The 16,078-nt window shown below is 46.6% G+C and overlaps 1 protein-coding gene across 3 annotated transcripts in view; it reads right to left on the minus strand.

The window, feature by feature from the left end:
- Positions 1-16,078, minus strand: part of cltca (clathrin, heavy chain a (Hc)) — a 52,286-nt gene that overhangs the window by 10,411 nt on the left and 25,797 nt on the right. For all 3 annotated transcript variants that reach the window (XM_080549828.1, XM_080549829.1, XM_080549827.1), the window contains 16 exons: positions 13,250-13,447; positions 12,697-12,897; positions 11,273-11,425; positions 10,955-11,077; positions 10,446-10,583; positions 10,051-10,215; positions 9,316-9,496; positions 6,575-6,738; positions 4,390-4,515; positions 3,723-3,865; positions 3,288-3,522; positions 3,051-3,173; positions 2,292-2,437; positions 1,971-2,154; positions 1,679-1,871; positions 352-509 (listed from right to left, as the gene is read on the minus strand). In XM_080549828.1, coding sequence (XP_080405954.1) covers positions 352-509; positions 1,679-1,871; positions 1,971-2,154; positions 2,292-2,437; positions 3,051-3,173; positions 3,288-3,522; positions 3,723-3,865; positions 4,390-4,515; positions 6,575-6,738; positions 9,316-9,496; positions 10,051-10,215; positions 10,446-10,583; positions 10,955-11,077; positions 11,273-11,425; positions 12,697-12,897; positions 13,250-13,447 — 2,631 coding nt within the window. The remainder of the gene's footprint in view (positions 1-351; positions 510-1,678; positions 1,872-1,970; positions 2,155-2,291; positions 2,438-3,050; positions 3,174-3,287; positions 3,523-3,722; positions 3,866-4,389; positions 4,516-6,574; positions 6,739-9,315; positions 9,497-10,050; positions 10,216-10,445; positions 10,584-10,954; positions 11,078-11,272; positions 11,426-12,696; positions 12,898-13,249; positions 13,448-16,078) is intronic.

Genomic DNA, 16,078 nt, shown 5'->3' on the forward strand with positions numbered 1-16,078 from the left:
GAACGGCTGATACTTGAGGTGGAAAAATATATATTTTTGGACAGTGGAGCAGGTAGAACGTTGACGGTGACAACGCTCAGGTGGTGCTTGGACAACGGGAAGTTGACACAACACCGATGGAGAGGTGACGCAACGCAGTAGGTGGAGCTTGGGCATAACGCAACCCCAGTCAAACGTTTGACTGCAGTATCTTCTATTCTATGCGCCTTATAATCCGGTGCGCCCTGTATATGAAAACAGTTCTAAAATAGGCCATTCATTGAAGGTGCGCCTTATAATCCGGTGCGCCTTATAGTGCGGAAAATACGGTAAGTCTAATGTATTATTATTATTATAATTATTATTATTTACCTGTTGGATGTGGGCGTTGTTGGGCCCGTTAATGAACTCCTCCAGCTCGGCCAGGCGGTTGGTCTTGGCCAGGGCGAAGATGAGCTCCGTCTCCACGTAGGACTCGCGGGCCTTCTTACGAGCCATCTGCAGGAACTTCACCAGGTCCTCCCAGTTCCCTGATACAACAAACCACAGTGGTCGTTAGGCAACCACAAAACTTATGACATTGTTTTCTACAGGGTTCCTACAAGTTTCCTACAAATTTAAGACTTTTTTTTTGAATTAATAGAATTTTAGACCTATTCGCAACACCATTTGGTAGCTTTTTGTCATCCTCGAGGTGATGAAATTAGGGATTTGGATGTGGTCGGACTGTTTTCCTTGCAGGATCTCATTTTTAAGACCTAGCACCTCATTTTTAGACCGAACAACTGAAATGTGGGACCTTCTTAGGCCTTATAAATCGGATTGCTGGATTTTAGACTTAAAGGCTTTTGAAGACCAGCGCGGGAACCCTGTTTCTATTGACAGGCTGCTGGTTCTAGCTGCTCTGGGGTAAAGAGGGGCAGAATGTAATAGAGAGCTTGAACTGGAGGATCTAACACTTCAGAGCTGCTTCTCCGCTGGTATGAGGAGAACTTCTCATCTCCAAATTAATGAGCTTGTCCATTCACACAGCTCCAGAGAAACTGTGTTCCTTTTAACATGTTGTCTTGTGTATTCTTGTTTTCAATTCACTCTGTGGTGCAACAGATAATTATAGATCTGCAACAATAAATCTTGAAATTTCCCTCTGAAGATACACAATTCTCTCTCTCTCTCTCTCTGTCAGTAACATCAGTAATGTTATGTCTATATCCTTTTTAGACGTAGAATTCCCAATAAAGAATGGAGGCAGAGGCGGCGAAATCTCTGTATATCTCTGTAGCTTTACTGAACAAACCACAGGTATACAGGCATGGTATCACTTCCGCCTCTGACCGGGCAACACACCTTACCTATACAGCTTTTCTTCATTCCTATTACGGTGGCTCACATAGCTAAAAAAGAACCCTTCAATACATAAGTAAGGAGTGGAGAGGAGAGGGGAGGGGAGGAGAGGAGAGGAGAGGAGAGGACGGGAGGGGAGGGGAGAGGAGTGGAGAGGGGAGGAGAGGAGAGGAGAGGAGAGGAGAGGGGGGGAGGGGAAGAGAAGAGAGGAAGAGAGAGGAGAGAAGATCCAGGAGGGGAGGGGAGAGGAGAGGAGAGGGGAGGGGAGGGGAGGAGAGGAGCTGAGTCATTTGGCTGTCCTGTCTGCCCATGTCAAACTCTGACAGTAATACCCCCGATCCTCCACCATCCTTACCACTCTGGTCAGCCGCCTGCACCACCTCCATGTAGGCGGAGGGGTCGTCTGCTTTGATGTAGGAGTCGATGGCCTCCTTCACCAGGCCCTTCTGCAGCTGGGCCTTGGCCAGCTGACTCCACACCGCTGGCTCGTTACAGCGCTCCGCAAACTCATAGGCCCGGTCCAGGTTCCCAATGTGCTCGATCAGGACCTGGGGGAACACAAACACAGACAGAGGGGGGAGTCAATCACGGTGACGATGTGAAGCTGTGAAGGTGTTGCTGCTCTGTGTGAGGGAGTCCTCCCTGACCTGCACGGCAGAGGTGTTGACGTCAAACTTCTTGAAGATGGCGAAGGCCTCCTCGAAGAGCTCGTTGCTGATGGCGATGTTGGCGATGTCGGGGGCGTCGTAGTTGTCCAGGCGGTTGATGTACTCCATCACGCGCGTGCGGTCCGCCTTGATCGCTGTCAGGATCAGGAGGTTCTGCAGGTTTCTGGGAGGGGAAGTGACAGAAATGTTTTAATTCATAAAACCAAACTTTCCTTATAACCTTCGTTCTTTGTTTTGGTATCGTCAGCGCGACGACAAAATTGGGACTTCTTTATATTTCTAACGAAGCAGTCGCTCAACCTGTGTTCGCTGAAGACGGAATTGTCCAAGACGATCTTCTCCAGGAGCTCGATGAGCTCGTTGGGCAGGTCTGCGGTCATGAAGGCCTTGACTGTGACGGAAACCTCCTCTGGATCTTGAGTCTCAGACAGGGCTGTCTGCACCACCTGATAGAGAGAGAGAGAGAGAGAGAGAGAGAGAGAGAGAGAGAGAGAGAGAGAGAGAGAGAGAGAGAGAGAGAGAGAGAGAGAGAGAGAGAGAGAGAGAGAGAGAGAGAGACAGAGAGAGAGAAAGAGAGACAGAGACAGAGAGAGAGAGAGAGCGAGAGAGAGCAAGAGAGAGGGGGAGAGAGAAGACCACAGTGAAGTTTGAGATGACTGTCCAGACTGCCTCTCTTGTCTGTATAAGGGCCTACCTGGTGCATGAGGGGTCTTGTATAAGGGCCTACCTGGTGGATGAGGGGTCTTGTATAAGGGCCTACCTGGTGGATGAGGGGTCTTGTATAAGGGCCTACCTGGTGGATGAGGGGTCTGTACAAGGGCCTACCTGGTGGATGAGGGGTCTGTATAAGGACCTACCTGGTGGATGAGGGGTCTGTATAAGGGCCTACCTGGTGGATGAGGGGTCTGTATAAGGACCTACCTGGTCGATGAGGGGTCTTCTAAATGGGTATAAGGGCCTACCTGGTGGATGAGGGGTCTGTCTAAGGGCCTACCTGGTGGATGAGGGGTCTGTCTAAGGGCCTACCTGGTGGATGAGGGGTCTGGTCTAAGGGCCTACCTGGTCGATGAGGGGTCTTCTGAAGGGGTTGCTCTCCAGCAGCACGCTGGCCCAGAGGTCGGGGTCACGGCGGCGGACCAGGTAGCGAGACAGACTCTTGAAGAGGGAGTTCTCGTTGCAAACCTAAGAAGAAGAAGAAGAAAACACATCAAACATATGACAACGCCTCCTGCTGTTCCAAAATCATTTATTAGAACAGGGGAAGGAAGGAATATCAGCTTCCCTTTAGACACTCACGTTAATGAGCTCCTGGTCACACTGGCCTCTCTCATAAGCCACGCAGGCCAAGTGGGGGTCCCTCTTCTCACAGTACTTGCCGACCACGCGGCTGTCGTAAAAGGGGTTTTCGCGCAGGAAACGCTCTGGGTTGTTGTTGCTGTCGATGTAGATCTTGGCCAGGGCATTGTGGGTAGCAGGCTCCTCACAACCCTCGTGGATGCGGGCCTCCAGCCAGGGCAGGAGCAGCTTCAGTCTGTGGACACAAATAACAAATGATGAGCAAGCCAACCACAGCCGCTAACGCAATAGTGGCAAACAGCATAGTGCTAGTAGACACCCCTCTTACAGGGGGGAGGGGTGAGACACTTGGTGAGACAAGCAGTGACCAGGCAGAAATCTGGCCGTTTTCCAAGGTAAGCGAAAGACAGCAGGAAGGCAACGAGCGACGTGTACCTGTTCCTCTTCTCCACCTCCGCCACCAGCTCGTCAGTGGAGAACTGTCCTCTCACCACCAGGATCAGACTCTTGATGACGTCCTCAGAGCAGTCCACGTCCAGCAGACCTCCGATCACCACGGGCAGACGGCTGGGGTTCACCTAACACAGACACACACACACACACACACACACAGACAAGGCTAGGTTTTGAGTGTGCGGTGATCGAATGTGTGGGTGCTTGTGTGCCTGTTTTAAGTCGCAGATTAAACCGAAGTATGGTAACAATTGTAGACAATTGTAGACAAGTTTAGCCTAACTTCTAACTATCAAGAATGTTGATTCTGATTCGCATTCTGCTGCTACCACTTATTCTTTTATTGACGCTCTGACGCAACCGTATATAGGCCTGCAGCCACCGCTGATTGTTGTCTATATCATGCTTATTCTTATTGATTGTTGTTTATATCCTGCTTATTCTATTATTGACTTTGACTTTGTACTTCTACTGCAATGCCAATGCCTATTTGAACCTGTTACCCAAGAATTGTACTCCTTGTATCCATACATGGATGTAATAAAAGCTATTCTGGTTCTGATTCTGATAGCCCACAAGTAGCCCCAGATTTGGATAAAGGCGCTATATAAGTCAGCCCATTTACAAGTAGCTTCTGCCAGGTACTCACCTTCTGCACGTAGATCTCAATGTATTTCTGCAGGTTGTTGCGGTACAGGTAGAGGACCAGGTCGTGGACAAAGTCGAAGCGGTCGCACACGATGATGAGTGGAAGCTGGTCAGTCAGCTTGGCCTCCTGTTCGTCACAGAGGAGGGGGGAGGGGCCACAATCAGCATGACATCATAATCACGAGACCTGAACAACAGTCCGCCAATGATCACAGTCCAACCTGCCATGTGGGCACACTGGGCAGAGGCCTTCAGCCAATGAGATCATACACGGTAACGTAGTGACGCTATAGGCCGTTTGGATTTTCAGTTGACGTAATAAGACCCTGATGTTAAAGTGCGTCAAAAGTTTGAAGTTAGAGCTTGGTGGTGTTGTGGAGGTTAGACTGTAATCTTGTTGGCTCATATAAATAATAATGTCCAATGATAACTAAAACATATTAAAATCACAGAAAATGAAATGAGGATACCATTTTCCAGTTAAATCAATCCTGCTCAAGTGATTCGAAATGGCACAATATTGAGGGGAAAAAACCCCAAAAAATGCTACCACAAATGAAAGGCGTCACATTTTGGGGGTTAAAGGATGGTTAATTATTTGCAAAAGTAATTGGTTTAATACACACTGAGTGGGAAAAAAAATATATAGCAAAAAAGGAGAGAAACAATGGCAAAAAAAACTATTTTGAGTATCTAAGCCAGGTGCAGCTGGCTCACTCACATGTACACAGATGACTCCCCCTGCAGGTTCTACTGAGGTACTGCACTCACACTACTAGACACCACAACTGGAGCACAGACCACTACCTCCCCATATACCTTGCTGCACTGTGTGTGTGTGTGTGTGTGTGTGTGTGTGTGTGTGTGGGTGTGTGTGTGGGTGTGTGTGTGGGTGTGTGTGTGTGTGTGGGTGTGGGTGTGTGTGTGGGTGTGGGTGTGGGTGTGGGTGTGCGTGTGCGGGTGTGCGTGTGTGCGTGTGTGGGTGGGTGTGCGTGTGTGTGTGTGTGTGTGTGTGGGTGGGTGTGCGTGTGTGTGTGTGTGTGTGTGTGTGTGTGTGTGCTACTGGGTGCCTGCCATCAACACTCCTACAGGATTAATCCACTGGGATTGAGCTCCTCGCAGCCCTGCCCTAGTGGGGACTGCTTCAATAAGGACAACACCCAAGAAGAAACCTTATTACTGGAATGACTTCTGATTAAGGGACTGAATCTAGATGTGCTACTACATATCCATGGCCGAAATGCAAAACCTCCTCTCTGCAAAATGTTCTGATTTGCGGTTTTCACTTTAAGCGACGTCAACAAGGAAGGCTGCACATGATAGGTCTGTCTGTGGAAAACAAGTGAATTTTGTAGATAGGAGGTTTTGCGTTTCGGCCATCGATATGGAAATGGAGATTGCAATGCAGGTCAAAACCTAATTTAACTAGGGGGCGACTAGATACAGTTACATACAAAATAATACTTACAAGACACAATGTCTAGCTAACTAATCGGACTACTGGGTTTGGACTTGAAACAGTGACAGTTTGGTGCACCCATGGGTGTATGGCTTCAGGGTACAGCTGTTGTATCATTGGTACCCCTCATACACATCCCATGTTTAGTCCTGTATCTAAGGTTGGGGTGAGGGTGAACAGAAAAGAGGGAGGGAGTCCTGTACTTGGGGACCATTTACCTGGTACATGTCCTGCCATGCCAAAGACACAGGGAAAAGCACAAGAGATCATAACTACCATCAGGAACATTGAGGAACACTTCTACTTCTTACCAATGAAGGCAAATGAAAGCTTGTTGGGAATGCTTTAGCGAATAATGTTAGATAGGAGCAAAACGGCGTCAAAGTTTGGGAATTCTTCCATTTATTTTCAGATTATGATATTCCTTTAATTATTAATGTATGTGATTTCTTAAATCCATGAAGTGGCTTGATATGGGAATTGATTGTATGTCTCCTTCAAAGTCAAGTGCCAGTCAAAAACACTTTTCTGCATGTGAAATGAAGAGGTCATTCCAGTAAATTCTAATAAATCTTTGGAGCATTTCAGCAACAGAGAATCACAAGGACCGACAGAGGATGGGCTAACACAATAATACAAGAGAACAGAGAAAAGGGGGATTGAAACAGAAGGGGATGTTTTCAACCTGTGGATCTCCTCTCTCATCCTAGGCAGCTGGCGGTCTTACCTTAAGGAAGTTCTTGACGCGTTCTGGGTCGTAGCAGTTGCTCTCTCTGCAGATCCTCTCCACCTCTTTGATCTGGCCCGTCTTACACGCGGCCTGGATGTACTTGAAGTGGACCTCGGGGTCCTGGCTGAAGTTCACAATGGAGCCCAGGAAGTAGAACAGCCCTGGGAGAGACAGACACACACACAGAGGAGCCCATGTCAGTCACACACAGTCTAAGGTCATGTTCTCACATGAAAGTCTGAATCAGGACCCGGAGCAAGTGGATGAGTTTGCAACATTGTTGCATAAATTATTTATCTGATTTGCGTTCTCACAGCCCTTCATGTAAAAGAAGTAACATACACAATCGAAGCAACAGACGTGGTAGTTGATTGGTCAGAACATTTTTAAATTGTCCGTTCGTCCCGCTCTTATCCAGATCAACACACATGCGCTGTTGTTTTCCTATGGACAGCCTCGATGCTAACCCTAACCCTATCTGACTGGTGAAGGCCTGTTATCTGACTGGTGAAGGCCTGTTATCTGCATGGTGAAGGCCTGTTATCTGCATGGTGAAGGCCTGTTATCTGAATGGTGAAGGCCTGTTATCTGAATGGTCAAGGCCTGTTATCTGAATGGTCAAGGCCTGTTATCTGCATGGTGAAGGCCTGTTATCTGCATGGTGAAGGCCTGTTATCTGAATGGTGAAGGCCTGTTATCTGCATGGTGAAGGCCTGTTATCTGAATGGTCAAGGCCTGTTATCTGAATGGTCAAGGCCTGTTATCTGACTGGTGAAGGCCTGTTATCTGAATGGTGAAGGCCTGTTATCTGAATGGTGAAGGCCTGTTATCTGCATGGTGAAGGCCTGTTATCTGCATGGTGAAGGCCTGTTATCTGAATGGTGAAGGCCTGTTATCTGCATGGTGAAGGCCTGTTATCTGCATGGTGAAGGCCTGTTATCTGAATGGTCAAGGCCTGTTATCTGAATGGTCAAGGCCTGTTATCTGAATGGTCAAGGCCTGTTATCTGAATGGTGAAGGCCTGTTATCTGCATGGTGAAGGCCTGTTATCTGAATGGTGAAGGCCTGTTATCTGAATGGTGAAGGCCTGTTATCTGAATGGTGAAGGCCTGTTATCTGAATGGTCAAGGCCTGTTATCTGCAGCAGTGCCCTGAGAGCTCCTGCCTGTGCGTCCACCCCTCCAGGCCTTCCTGCAGAACCTATTGACGGTCCTGCCTCTGTCCTACTGAGCTCATTGAGGTTGAGTGACTTGTAGCCTGCTGTGCACAAGGCAGTAAGAGTGCTGTGCAATGAAGTGAACGCGCTGGCCTGGTAACCCATGTGCTTTCAGGCACCTCCATAATGTATTCAGCATGATACAGAAAATAGTATATAGTCAAAGCCCAAGGCTGATTCTTCTCAAAAAACAGACTGAGGGCTCCAATTTGCTTACGCTAAAGAGCGCTGTTCCAAATTCAACCTGCTGTGAGTCTTCAAATCGGTTTAATGAACCCCTCAAGAGCTTTCTCATGTTGTTTTTAATCATTTGCATCAGCTCAATAAATAGGTCATTGTTCTTTGTCTCTCACTACCACCAGTCATAACTAGAATTACATGACACTTTAGTGTTGCCTCCATGGATTAAACTAGATCATTTTATTCACCTTGTTGCATCCTCTCTGTAAATGCAGCCTGGACTGTATGGTTATAATTTAGTGCGTCAATCAGCCTCCAGATGAGATTGTAACCTGAACCCAGTGACTTGACCGCTGAGCCATCCTAACTTGTCTTCGCCAATGGAGGTTCTGTAATTTCATTTCATTTCAAACCTTTATTTAAAACTCGATAGGCACTGAGGTCACCCTCATTTACAGTGACGTCGAGTGTACAATAGAACAGTGAGCAAGGGCAAACAAACAGTGAGCAAGGAATCGTAATCGTAATGGAATCGTAAACTGACTTCCGTCTAATGTCTGCAGTTCTCATATGTATATATCTTGGTAATATGATTAATTTGCATTATTATTACATTTTTTACGTGTTAAGGTTTCCAGATTAATCGCAAGTATTAACACGTGAACATTGACAGCCCTATTATAATTACAATAGCCTAGTGTAGGCCTACATAGAGTCGTTGGAAATGGTGAATATTCAACGTAAAAATAAAGACATTGCAAGCACTGACGTGCACAGTTCCAATTACGAAATCGGTCAAATGAAAGCCAACTGTACGTGTTCTATCTAGAGAACAACTATACGTGTTCTATCTAGAGAACAACTATACGTGTTCTATCTAGAGAACAAGACACAGCTGTGCATCGGCGACGCAGCAGTAGGAATTACAGAGTGCTTGTGACAGTGTTGCGCAGCGTGAACCACGGACTAGTCACGCAAGTGACGCAGGAGCATGTAGAGACCTTAGATGACCAGAAACAGTCTCAATAATAATAATAATAATAATAACTTCGATTTCTATAGCGCCTTTCAAAAACCCAAGGACGCTTCACAATTCTATTGGGAATGGTCAGACAGACAAAACAGAAAACAAACAAAGCAAAACAGAAACAGTGACAAAGGCCTTGGTGAACAGACGGGTTTTCAGGGCTGATTTGAAGGAGTCCAGGGTGGGGGCGTTGCGGATCACTATGGGGAGGGAGTTCCAGAGGGTAGGTGCAGCCACGCTGAAGGCTCTGTCCCCAAAGGTCTCAAAATGGAGCTGTGAGTGTGAGGTCTGAGTGACCGTGGCGCGCGGTCTCACCCTCGAAGCTCTTGAAGGACTCGAACAGCTCTGTGAGGGACTGTGTGGAGAGCTGCTCGTGGTACTTGGAGGCCACCTGGACGCAGATCTGCAGGTTCTGGCGGATGTTGGCAGACAGCATGGCCCGCAGACACTCCAGAGAGTCCTCCACTGACAGAGAGCCAAAGAAGTTCACCAGCCACTGCAGACATGAGACAGACAGAGAAAGAGACAGAGACAGACAGAGATAGAGAGACAGAGACATAAGACAGACATAAGAGACAGAGACAGACATGAGACACACAGAGACAGACAGAGACAGACATGAGACACAGACAGACAGAGACAGAGACAGACAGAGATAGAGACAGAGAGAGAGAGATAGACAAGACAGACATAAGAGACAGACAGAGACAGACATAAGAGACAGACAGACAGATACAGAGAGAGATAGAGACAGATGGAGATAGAGACAGTGACAGACAGAGATAGAGACAGAGACAGACACAGACAGAGAAACAGAGAGAGAAAAACAGAAATAGAGAGAGAGAGAAAGATAGAAACAGAGAGAGAGAAAAAGAGTGAGAGGTTAGTTAGACGGTGTCATTAAGAGACAAATGAACTTCCACATGGACAGCATCTAGGGGTCAACTGAACACACACTTCTGGATTCACTGAACAACTCTGACAAGGGCGGTTGTCACACTAGCTGACAGCATGACTGACTACCACACTAGGGGTCTTTAAGGGGCCCACCTCAGGGTTGAGCAGGTGTGTGTGCACCACAGCACGTTTGATGTCGTACAGGTCGGTGTAGTGCTCCAGGGCCCTCTGCAGCAGGCCGGCCTTCTCACACAGCTGGGCTATGTGGGCGCGGTCGTAGTTGGTGAACATCTGGTTACCCAGGATGGCGTCAGCAACCTGGAGAGAACAAATGAAAAAAGAGACAGATCTAGATGAGAATTGATATAATAGGAACTGTTATACTGTTAACTGAACTATAATAGGTGTGTGCGCTCAGAGTCTAGGAGAGCTTGTTTGTCGATGCCGCTGTACCAGATAGCACAAAGACAACACTTGGTAGAAATAGTGTAGCATGTATTTTTGGCGGAAAAAGTATATCGGTTTGAGAACCGTGCTCCCGGGCCTACCTGGGGGGCGTGCATGAGGTTCATCTCCAGCAGGCGGGTCTGCAGGGGCCCTTCAGAGGGTCTGTTGTTCTTCAGGGCGTCCAGCAGGAAGGAGGTACACTGCTGGATCAGGTTATACTCCATAAACACATCCACGATCTGCACAGGGACGCAGGAGAGAGAGAGAGAACACAACTGTCAGCTTATGACAGAAACAACATACAACAACATACAAAGTCCTACGTCACGGGTTTGGCCCGTACGTTATGACACACTCGAATGTGTTTTCTAACCGACAGTCCTAAGATGTGTTGGAAGCCAAAAACGAAAATATCAGATTGTGAGAATGATCATAGGTGTGCGTGGTTGGCGTCCCAGAGGGCAGTGAATGTTCCAGAACGGCTTCTGCTGTCAATCCCAAGGTTGGGAACATAGTCGTGTGAATGACGTGACTGGGAAGGGTTGCAGGTTGCAGGGGCCTCTTTCCCCCCTCTGCAATGCTTTCTCTCCCTCTCTGCCTCTACTCTGACCTGTGTGATGTCTGCCAGAGGCTCCTCATCCTGGACCAGCATCTGGGAGAACTGCAGGCCCTGTTCTGGACTGATGCGCATCACGTTCCTGAGCAGGAAGATCCAGTCTGGAGTGTAGCCCACCTGAGACAGAAGAGAGAATTACACAAGTTACATTCAACCCAAAATCCTCATCACAAACCAGGCGGTTTCATTCATACAAAAACCACCGTAGGGGTCTCTTCCCAAACCCCGCAGGATCTGAGAATGTGTCAGAAGACCGTTGAGGTCAGGACCTAACAAGGACATCGATGGAACTACATTTTTCGACAAGCGTACCTTCTTAGCGTACAGTACGATTTTGGGGAACTGGCCGGTCTCAGCGAAGCACTGGATGACTTTGTTGGGCACGTTGGCCCTCAGGTACACGCTGAGCGCCAGGGTAGGGTCCACTGACTTCACCAGGTCCCCCAGCTCCTCAGAGCACTCCAGCTGTGGAGAGGAACACACAAACACACCGTGAATTTGGGCGATTAACATATTTGTGACAGTGTGGTGATTTGGACCGCCACTCAGCAAATCATGAAAACACAACTTTTATTTCAATCTTACGTAGCCTGCATATTACGAAAGTTGAAGTGTTGAAGAGCACACTCAATGTAACAAACAACAGTTTTAGGATCGCTAAATGCCTATAATTTGTTACCAAACTTTGCTAGTTTCGAGTTGTTTTTGGGGGGCGTATAGTAGTAAGAAACCAATCAAAATGACGAAGGGACGGGATAAACAAATGTCACAGCAAGATGGTGGCTACTAGGGCTGGGCAAACGATAAAAAATTCTTTTTTGATAATCGCAAGAATTAACGATCAATTATCGATTAATTGATAAGCTTTTTTTTCATAAAAAAAAATAAAGAAAAACTAGGGCAGAAATAACAAGCATGTTTTCCTTGGGGAAAAAACTTTATTTGTGTTGCTATTGCACACATTCATTCATTCACATTCAAACTAGACACTACAGTCAGATAACAATCCTCTTAAACAAGGCAGTGAGTAGCCTAAATTGTTTAACTTAAAAACACATTTTACGTTATGAATAAAAATATAGAAAATAAGTAACTCACCATAGGAGCAGTAAAAAAACAGTTACTCACAAATAGGAGGATGACTGAAAACGTTAGTGTCCTTAAGAGCGTCCAGCTTAACTTAAATTTAAACTCCAGCGAGAGACTGTAGGCGGCAGGCCTACTGGTTCTTGTTCAGAAAGATGATCATGTTAACATGTTCAGGGGTGAGAGACGAACGCAATCTGGTGACAGTTAGGCCAGCCTAACTAATTTCCATTATTATTATTATTTAAAAAAAAAAATATTAATGATTATCGATCAAAATATTTTGTGATCGACCAAGATCGTCGATCATTGATGCCCACCCCTAGTGGCTACTTCACTGGAAATGAGGATATCTTCCACTACAATATCTGAAATAAATATAAACTATTTTGTAAAAAATTAAAAATAAAGTATAATAATAATAAACGCTTTCTAAAAACGTTCTCTTACTAGCACGCTACTGTTACTAGCATAGAAATTAAGAGCCCACCACGTAAACAAGGAGGAAATACCCACAACTGAAAAGGAGCCTCTCATTTCCAAGCATTCTTAGAAGGGAGGGGAGAGGACTATTCAAATGCTCAGCAAGACAAACAGATTGTCTCTGGGGGGGTTCAGATAGTGGTCTTCCTTCCCCCTGAGGTAAATACCTTGTCCTCCTTCAGCCACTTCTCCAACAGCTGCTTGCGGCCCTGCTGCAGGACGGGTCTGCAGAGCTCCAGGGACTCAAACTTGTTCAGCTGGCCCTGGTCCAGCAGGATGCCAAAGTACTGCAGCAGAGGGGAGGTCTGGCCCGGCTGGGCCGGCACGCTCTGGAACTTACGGATGGTGTCTGGAGTGCGCAGGATACCCTGGGAGAGGAGAGGGAACAACAAGGGCAGGAGAGGTCAGCTGGAGGTCAGATACACACCCTCAGAGACTCTGCTCATATACACACCCACACAGACTCTGCTCACATACACACCCACAGACTCTGCTCACATACACACCCACAGACTCTGCTCATATACACACCCACACAGACTCTGCTCACATACACACCCACAGACTCTGCTCATATACACACCCACAGACTCTGCTCATATTTTTAGAGAGAGAGAGAGGGGAATTCAAGCACATTTTCTTTTCTCTCAAATTCACAAACTTTCAAGGATTTCAAGGACCCGTGGGAGCCCTGGTTAGAACTTCCAACGTTCTTCGTACCTTTGGTGCGTTGGCGGCCACCTTGGCAGCTTCGGAGTAGTTCCCCCCGGCGAAGAGGTTGTTGAACTTGCGGGCGAACAGCTCCTCGGCCCCCGCCAGGTTGTTGCGGACAGCCATGCGCAGGGCCAGGTCTGGGTTCTGCAGCACGTTGGTGATGTACGGGATGATGTTCTCCTCCTCCACACACACTGACAACACCTACACACACACACACACACACACACACACACACACACACACACAGAGAGAGAAAAACAGAAGGGTTTAAAACTATAGTGCGTTCCATAACTGACAGAATCTGAGGGGACACCATCTCTGGTGCAGTTCAGTGAATGTATGGGAGACTCAGGCTGACAACTGGAGATACTGAATAAAACCACCATCTTTCTCAACTCCCCTTCCCCTGTTTGTTCACTGCTGTCCTGTCTACTGGGGGGGGGTGTAACTACAATGTTCCGTTACATAGTTCATAGAAAAGATCCGGTCATGTATTGGAGGCCAGAGCTTGGTTCCAGCATGTAAGGCAACCCACAGCAGCACAAGTAAACAAAGGACACAGCCATGTGTGGAGAGAGGAGGAGGGGGGGGGGGTGGAACTGTTCACTCTTTGTTACTTCTCCTCCACCGACCAGCTAGGCCTCTGAACCCTCCCAAGGACAAGCTACCGATTGGCCAGTGAGGGCAGATGGGGCCCACGCAGTGGGCAGGTGCAGAAGGGAGATTCCCTCTGCCTGTAGTACGCTCTCACTAAGAGGCCGGCCATTCAGGACCTGTCAGAAGCGGTCAGTGTCAGTGAAGTGCACTCACGACCATCTTTGACGGAAGATACGCAGACTCAGCTATTTCACACGACACATCGACGCTCAGGCGCTCTGTTTCACTTCTTGAGTCAAACCGAGTGAAAAAAGCAGCATCCACAGTTCCCCACACTCAAATCTGTGCAAAAGAATCATCATTATTGCAAGCGTTCGGCCATAGACCTTCTTCAGGCTTGAAGCAGGGCATATATATCCATGAACGAGCATGTTTTTTTGTTACCAAACTCATTGTTTTAAATAAATTGTACGATAGTTGTACACTTGAATGTCTGCTTGCCATTATCTTTCTTAGATGTCTGCTTTCAGAGCTAGTTATTACTAAAACCAATAATAATCGGATGCAGATGGAGGGATTTACACAGACGGGACTAAATGTTCCTCCTATTTCGAAACACAGGTTTGTTAGACCCTCGTGTTGCAGAATGACCAAAACATATGCTTCAGTTAAATCTTTAAAAAAAAAAGGCGAGTTTTGATTTCAAAAGAGTCAACTGTGCATGCGGGGACAAAACTCAGTCCTTTAGACGAGGCAGAGGTTTGATGTGTGGTGAGTACCGTATTTTCCGCCCTATAAGGCGCACCGGAGTATAAGGCGCACCTTCAATGAATGGCCTATTTCAGAAATTTTTTCATATACAAGGCGCACCGGCTTATAAGGCGCACCGGCTTATAAGGCGCATAGAATAGATACTGCAGTCAAACGTTTGACTGGGGTTGCGTTACGCCCAAGCTCCACCTACTGCGTTGCGTCACCTCTCCATCGGTGTTGTGTCAACTTCCCGTTGTCCAAGCTCCACCTGAGCGTTGTCACCATCAACGTTCTACCTGCTCCACTGTCAAAAATATATATTTTTCCACCTCAAGTATCAGCCGTTCGTCATCCATTTTTGCAACAAGCGTCAAGGACCTGCGGTGATTCACAGCTGACTCGCGTGAATAGCAATTCGCAATAGCTGCAACCACGAGATATAGAGTAGTTAGCTACAAGCATTTTCAATCTGCTATTATCTCTATTAGTGGATTAACCGCTGTGGTGATTTAACAGCTGATAAAAATACATCAAGTAGACTACAAACAGAGCAAAACAACACCAGAAAACAACCAATAGGCTATACAATTATAACCAACAACCAATATGTGACAGCTCCTGGTGAAATGTGCAACGTACTTTTTCAGTTTTTACACATGCTTAAACTACAGATTGTAAGCTTTCAAATGATGTGTCATACATTCAAATCAGAGAAAGATTGAACACGACAGGCGTATTTGAATGTTGGTTCATCTCAAACACTGAATGGGAGAAAAGTGAATCTGACCAAACCACAACAAACGCTGCTAGCGGCTAACAGCTAACAAAACACATCGCTACGAAGGTCTAAACTGTATTTTAATAACATGACAACATACTGGGAGAACATCGACATGCTAAAAACACATAACTACACATAACTAGATGAACACACAGTTCTTGCTTTTGAACACGAGCTAAAACGAAAGTATGTTTACAAATCAACCCTCCCTTACCGGTAGCCTCCGGCAAACGAGAATAATGAATCCAATACACAAATGATAAGTGTTTAGTGATCGTTAAACTGTTGTTTATTATATCGAGTGGGTACTTTAAAACTTCAAGTTGAAAGCACCAAGAATCTCACTTTGTTCCCTCGGAAACTCTGTTTAGTCTTCTTTACTTGGGGTCTTGTGGTGTGGGACTGTGAGTAAGCACAACACCGGTGTTTACTGATTACCGTAATGCTGCAAGCGGTGTGAGTGTCCGAATTGAACAGTTGGGTGAGTACGGCATCCATTCAGAGCACATGATAGCATAACAATAGCATTCACGGAGATTCCAAGATGGCGGCCGTCGTTTACTGATTACCGTAATGCTGCAAGCGGTGCGGCTTTGCAGTTTACCAGTCGTACTGAAACATTGTATTATTATTAAAAAAAAAATATTGGTCATGTAATTTTTACATTTTGATCCATATATAAGGCGCACCGGGTTATAAGG

The sequence above is a fragment of the Nansenia antarctica genome (genome assembly GCF_963989245.1).
Source record: "Nansenia antarctica genome assembly, chromosome: 20".
NCBI lineage: Eukaryota > Metazoa > Chordata > Actinopteri > Argentiniformes > Microstomatidae > Nansenia > Nansenia antarctica.